General features: G+C 34.0%; 1 protein-coding gene across 5 annotated transcripts; it reads left to right on the top strand.

The window, feature by feature from the left end:
- The first annotated feature begins 342 nt into the window (after window positions 1–342).
- LOC114738356 (replication protein A 70 kDa DNA-binding subunit A-like) lies at window positions 343–6,593 on the top strand. Of its 5 annotated transcripts, none has more exons than XM_028926392.1 (14): window positions 343–941; window positions 1,246–1,335; window positions 3,321–3,443; window positions 3,558–3,831; window positions 3,957–4,053; window positions 4,151–4,278; window positions 4,371–4,455; window positions 4,550–4,685; window positions 4,777–4,934; window positions 5,036–5,156; window positions 5,240–5,413; window positions 5,759–5,791; window positions 5,939–5,974; window positions 6,089–6,593. In XM_028926392.1, exons 1-14 carry the CDS (start codon window positions 813–815, stop codon window positions 6,407–6,409), a joined length of 1,905 nt encoding a protein of 634 aa, XP_028782225.1. In that variant the 5' UTR covers window positions 343–812; the 3' UTR covers window positions 6,410–6,593. The 5 variants fall into 5 exon arrangements, with proteins under 5 accessions (XP_028782225.1, XP_028782229.1, XP_028782245.1 ...); XM_028926412.1 differs by having other exon boundaries at window positions 862–1,031; window positions 2,986–3,443; XM_028926419.1 differs by adding an exon at window positions 2,986–3,133 and having other exon boundaries at window positions 862–1,335.
- The last annotated feature ends 49 nt before the right edge of the window (window positions 6,594–6,642 follow it).

Genomic DNA, 6,642 nt, shown 5'->3' with positions numbered 1-6,642 from the left:
ACTATTGATAACTTAACTTAACCATTCAAAACCCAAAAAAAAAAAAGGAACACATAAGCCACATAACATTGAACCCAACCTAAACATGCACTACGTTGCTTGACTCTAAATCATGGAGCCTGATAACTAAAAATTACAAGCTAATATGGAATTGTAACTTGACCATGAAACCTTAAAAAGCAAAATATGATGGGCTAAAGTCATAAGTTAGGCCCGATAAGGAAGAACCCGACATATTCATGTCAGTGGATCTTGAAACCTAATTAGACGCCGGCATAAGTTAGTTTCACTCATCATCACTTGTGACATAGCCTAGCTCTGGGTCAAAATCAGATGAAGAAGGCAATTTGATTGAGTCCTCCATTAAATCTACCTCCTTTACAGTGATGTTGTGATGATTGTGGGAGGTAATGGGATTTGGGGAGACTCTACGGTAATATGTGCGTACGGTTCTTCGTCTTCTTTGTCTGTATATCGGTATGATATTCATATACGTATCAGCCGCCATGTCAAAGATTGTCAGTTGTTCATCATGTCTCCATGGGATTATGACATGTATATCTGGGCTGTGCGCCCTAACGATACTTTTGTACAAGTACGAGGAAGCAAAATCATATGATTCTGCTGATTCGAAGTAATGGCAGAATAGACCTTCTGATCTTATGAATCCATATAAGCACCGAAGTAAAACATAACGTGAATCATACCATCGCTTGGATCCAACCCGCACCCGACCTCCTTCTGCCGCGTTTATAATCTTTTCGTTTGTTGATTCATCACGTGTTATTAGAACCACAAGTGGACCGCAGACGATGCGTAGCCAATTCACTCCACGATTCTTCCAACGTCGGAGGGTGTTGATGAATTCTTCCTCTACGAATATATTGACCTCAGACATTGTTCGAAGTATGAGTGTTTTCTGCGTCTACCTCGCAAACTGGGTAATCCTTAGTTATTTGGGATTTAACTGGAGAAGCTTATAGGTGTTCCCTGGCTTTGATATATATAATATTATTTCACATGGTGTAGAGGTATGTTCTGCTCACAGTATGTAACTAAGTATTTTGAACCCTGATGACAAAGGTTATCCATGATTTTCCATGTTTTCTAATATTTTGTGGTCAAAAGATATTTTGGGGCCTTGCCTTTAAACGATAACTCAAAATGGATAACACTTTCTTATTCTGCAACATCTGTTAATATAATTCCTTTTATGAGTAACTTTTTTTTTGGACTCTGTACAAGGTTCTGTTGTGTTGCTTTGACAATCGTGTTGGAGCAAAACTTCTCTATAGCCTATGTCGTTCGGATGACATAATGTCAGGCATAGCAGAGGTAAATATCATATTGTAAGCTCTATATCAGTCTTACAAAATGAAGCATTGATCAGAGGAACAGGTTCCATTTTGTATTTCACATTAATTTATATTAGCTTACAAAATGAAGCAGAGAATCGTCAGCCCAATTGAGTTGTCCTCTCAGGATTACTTATTTATTATATTATTTGTGACCTGGTCATTTTATACTGCTTACCTCAGACTGGATAGATGCGATGTGGTCTTTCTCTATGTTTGAATTTAGTTCCATGTTAATGTAAGTATCATTAACTACCCTGTAATGACGTGTTGTTTTGCTACCATTCTGCGTTTCGTTGGAATATGTGTTTATGGTAGACTATTGCAGTGGGTTGTAAGACACTTTGAATTATACCCTTTTTGAGTGATATTTGAATTATACTTCCGAGGACCAGCTGCTAACGTTCCATTTGGTTTAATCTGTCCAAAATATGCTGCCAAATGATGAACAGAGCTTTATTTATTTACCACATTAGTGTAAGTTTTAAGAGATCATCTTTAAAGACAATACCCTATAAGGATCCCCTTATTATCTTATGATGAAATAAGTCTGGAGAAACATAGGTGGACCTTTTGACCAAGTCGTACGAGTAATTGATTACAAGCTCGGTTTGATAGGTCTCAATCTGCTTTAAAAAAATTCTTCTGATATGCTGGGTTAATAATTTACACTGCATTACACATATATCAATATAATATAATATAATTATTTTATGTTGTCGGATAGCATTTGCTTGCTTTTTTATTAAGCATACAGAGTGTTTCAAAGTACTGGAAAAGGCTGAAGTTTTGCATATGGGTAACACTAAATGAAAAGAACATAAAGCTTCTCCATACAAGAGTTGTACATATCGTCCAATGCATTTATGAGTAAATATTGTACTATTCCAAATTTTAATGGTTTATTTTTTTAGGAAAAATATTTTTAATTATAAAGGGGTATTTTAATCTTTTAATAACATTCAAAAATTCTTAATTAGGCCTCATGCGATCTGAATTTTATTACAAGGGGTATTTTAATTATAAAGGGGTATTTTAATCTTTTAATAACATTTATGATAGAAGACTTTTATTACAAATATATGATATATGATGTATAAATATATGAATATCTGAATTTGTTAAATTTATGATTATTATGCATGGATATGATATATAATGATATTGTATTTAATTGAGGAACATAGGAAGGAAAACATATTGGTTGGTACTGTTTTTAACTGTGATAATGAAGCATGCCATGAAGATGTCGCCAGTCCTGACAATCGCATGGGCAGGTGTTGGTTTACTATGTGGGCTGCAATGATAATATTATATATTATATTGCACCTGTCTTTATTGGTTGGTGCTATTATTTTCCCATTTTTTGCATTTTACACACATGTGGGTCACCAATGCATTTCTTCGTTAACCATTAATGCATTCTGTATGATGATGCAGAGTGATGATGTAATCCTTTAGCATCCTTTTGCTTTTCCTCATGCATACCTATGTAGAGTGCTTTTCAAATATTAAATGCATTTGGGCAGTTTGCATTAGAAAGGTTTCCTGTGTTGCCCTACTTATTTTTCATCATACAGTTGACCATACCTGGGAGTAAATGATAAATTTAGAATATTATCATGCCTAGGCAGCAGAATCATGTCTTTATCATATCGGTACGAAGCTGTGGGTTCAACTGTGTTGTAGGGATCTTTTGGTGCAAGGAAGTTGTCCAGCCCATTATCTGTGGCATATGAGTAATGATGCATGACAATATTTGATCGACACAAATCGAGGTCTGTATAATAGTGTTTTCTAAAAAATTGATATGAACATTTTGGCAGGAAGTGCAGCACTACTCACTGGCTATATAATATTGAATGGGTTGCTAACTATTCCACATCCCCACTTGTAACTTCATCTTTGTTTTGAAGTATTCTCATTTACTTCTTTCACATCATGTCTCGTGTTTCACTTTTGAAGGACCTCAATGAAGGGACCGATAGGTGGAGGATCATAACACGTGTGTTTAGGAAATGGAGTGTTTATCAAAAGTTTGCCCCTGCTGATTTGTTTTGTATCACTATGATATTGGTTGATGAAGAGGTTAACCAGTGAAGGATTTGAATATTATAGTTTTATTCTTTATATGCTTCATTTGTTGTTAATTGAGTATTGATTATTGATATTGATATTAACTTTTTTGTTGTCGTTGAGCAGGGAAATAGAATTCAAGCAAGTGTTCTGAGCAGGCATTTACTTGATCAATTCAGAGATTTTCCAGTTGAAGGGGAAACCTATTTTATTGCTAATTTCATTGTATCTTCCAACAACAATCAGTACAGGGGTACCAATAATCCCTTCAAGATAACCTTTACACAGCAAACCTACATCAAGCCACAAGATGGACCAATTCCGATTAATGCATACTCCTTTACACCTATTGCTGAGGTTTTGAAGTGCACTGAGAGAACCTGTATTGACTACCTGATTGGTAATTGATATTGTTCGAAATATGTACAACTGGAATGAAAATATATGATATGTTTATTGCTAATTTTTTATTACTGATTCCTGATTACTAATTGCTTATTATCTTAATATTGAAACTCATTGTAGATGTTATTGCCTTTGTGCAATCTATTGGCTTGCTGGAAGAATATAGGAAGGAAAATGACACAAAGCATAAGCTGCGCATGGTTTTAGTTGACAATGAGTAAAATTTTCCTTCATTCTCATTTCATTTCTCTTTATATCATAGACACTGTGGGTTGTTATTTTACATAAGTATCATCCTCGTCCGTTGTTCTTAGGGAGAATGATATTGAATGTGTCCTTTTTGATGAGTGCTCCACTGATGCATATGCTAATTATTTGGAAAATATGGAGACGCTAGTTGTTGTTGTGATCAATCTTGCTAGGGTTGGTTTTGCTGAAGATGGTATGTTTTCACATGATACTTTGAAGTTGATACTCAGTTAAAGTGGAACCATTTAATGAAACCTAATAAGCAACTTTGTTTTATGAAAATAGGACGTCCACAGCTGTGCAGTTCATTCAGTGCTACGAGGGTGTTTTTCAACCCGTGCCTACAGGAAGTGAAAGACTTGATTGCAAAGTATATTACAAGAGTTTAAACATGGGTGTCATAAAGAGTCATTATTATTCGTTACTAATGCAAGACTAACAAGTAATGTGACATATTATTGCAGTGCAAAACAAAATTCTTCTCCCGTGATGACAGCCCTTACCCAACCAATCCCTACTCAGTCAGGACAACCTTCAGCTGATAACATGATGAGGAATAATACAAGAGTTGTCATTTCTGAGATTGGAAACCAGCGCATAGTGAGTTAATTGGATATTATGCATGCCAATTTTATTAGTGGTTTATTTCTTTATGAAAATGCTACCTAACGTTTTATGTTTGTTTTGATAGGATGCGACATTTATTATTATCTGTGTTATCATGAAACTGGAAACCCGACATGGATGGACATATGATTGCTGCTCTAAATGTGGAAGTAAGCCCAAGATGGAAGATGGGTCATGGTACTGCATGACATGCAAGAAGAAGCCTGAATCAATTGAGCCTAAGTAATATTGGACACTTCAATATGATAATGAAAGTAGAGACATGTTGTGATTCTGTTTGCAATTCTTTCACCTCATAGACTTTGCCTTTTTTTTTTTTAAAGGCTGAAGGTCCATTACGTTGTTGAGGATGAGTCAGGAAAAACTTCTGTTATATTTTGGGACAAGTTGGCAGTGCAGCTGTTCAACAAAAATGCCACAGAAATGAAAGTTTTACTTCAAAAGGTATCATTCAAATCATATTTAATATTTTAAACATATGAAACTGTATTAAATTTAACTTTGAATTAACAAGTATTCATTAGCAGGCTCAATGTGAATATGATTTCCCGGATAGCTTGGATGAATTGGTTGGCAAGCGGATGATCCTCAAGTTGAAACTTAATGACTATAACAAGAGGTACCCCTCTTCTAGCATAAGTGTCCTGCAGTATACCATTTGTGAAGACCTTATTGAGCAGTTCATACATGCAGCGATAGAGGTAATGGATTCATTTGTAATGTGATATTTAATATTTAATGCTTAATTAATACTTAATTTAATATTTAATATTTAATATTTGATTTATTTTTTTATTTCAATCAATATTTAGTGCTTAACTAATTAATAATTTATATCAATTATTAAATATTAAATGTTAAATATTAATTAAATATCTAATATCTAACATTAATATTAAATATTGATATTTATTATTTATTAATATTTAATACACAATGCTCAATAATTCAATAAATCAATATTCATTAAATAATCAATTATTAATTAATATATTAATAATTTATTATTTTCTATTACTAAATCTTTGGCATTTTTCTGTTAATAGAATCAGGTGCCTGCTAATGACAACCCAGCTGAGGTTAGTTATGTCATATTTCATACTCATTTTGATTTTGATTTCATTGGATACTTGAAGCCTACCTAAACGCAACTATTCAATGTGATCCCAATATATTAAACTTATAGTTTGACTGTTACCAAAACTAAAAAATTTATATCTTTCTAGGATGAAGTGTGTAATGATGACGACCCAACTACTGAGGTTAGTTGGGTTATATTTTAAATATATCTTTATTTTATTTGATACTTGAAGTCAGTCATTCTCCGAATGCCATGCATTTTTTAATGAACCTGTATTATTTATTATCATATGTAGCTCAATGAAGTAAGAGGTGAAGATCCCCGTTCCCCAGAGGTGGAAATTTCTATTCCAACCCAAAACATAAATGAGAGTGCCTATGTAGAGGGCAATATTGCATCTCCTGTGCAGTCAGCTCAAGTCGAAATTGATAGTAATGCAGATGATATGACTTTATCACAGTTGAGTGACAGCATGAAGGCTCCCCCAACTAAAGGTAAAAGAAAGGGTTCGGGCAAGAGAGTCGCCGCACTTGAAGTGTCCAAGACTATAAATACTCCCTCCTCATCTGTTCCAGAGGACAGGGTAGTTAAAGTTATCAAGCAAGAGAAGAAGTAGTCTGTTGTCTTTGTTCTTCAATTAGGATGAGTTGTATTATGTTCCACTTATGTTATTTTCTGAGAGTGTTGTCGTATGTGCTGTGTTTCGTTGATCGTGCTGCTAGGTTACTTGTGTTGTTGGTCATCTTTATTTACATTGTAGCATGTTGTTTTGAATTTATGTCAGTTTCATTTTGTGTTTACTTCTCTCTTAGTTCTATCTTAATTTTTGTTATCTTAATTTATATTCGA

The sequence above is a fragment of the Neltuma alba genome, unplaced genomic scaffold (assembly GCF_004799145.2).
Source record: "Neltuma alba isolate B1F8T4 unplaced genomic scaffold, ASM479914v2 tig00002811_pilon, whole genome shotgun sequence".
Taxonomy (NCBI): domain Eukaryota; kingdom Viridiplantae; phylum Streptophyta; class Magnoliopsida; order Fabales; family Fabaceae; genus Neltuma; species Neltuma alba.
This window is presented reverse-complemented; position numbering and strand designations above follow the sequence as displayed.

Coding starts and splice junctions, on each gene's coding strand:
- LOC114738356 (XM_028926392.1), top strand. CDS start 813: ATGCGTAGCCAATTCACTCCACGATTCTTCCAACGTCGGAGGGTGTTG. Junction 4,279..4,370: donor GGTTGGTTTTGCTGAAGATG/GTATGTTTTCAC, acceptor TTATGAAAATAG/GACGTCCACAGCTGTGCAGT. Junction 4,686..4,776: donor AGATTGGAAACCAGCGCATA/GTGAGTTAATTG, acceptor TTGTTTTGATAG/GATGCGACATTTATTATTAT.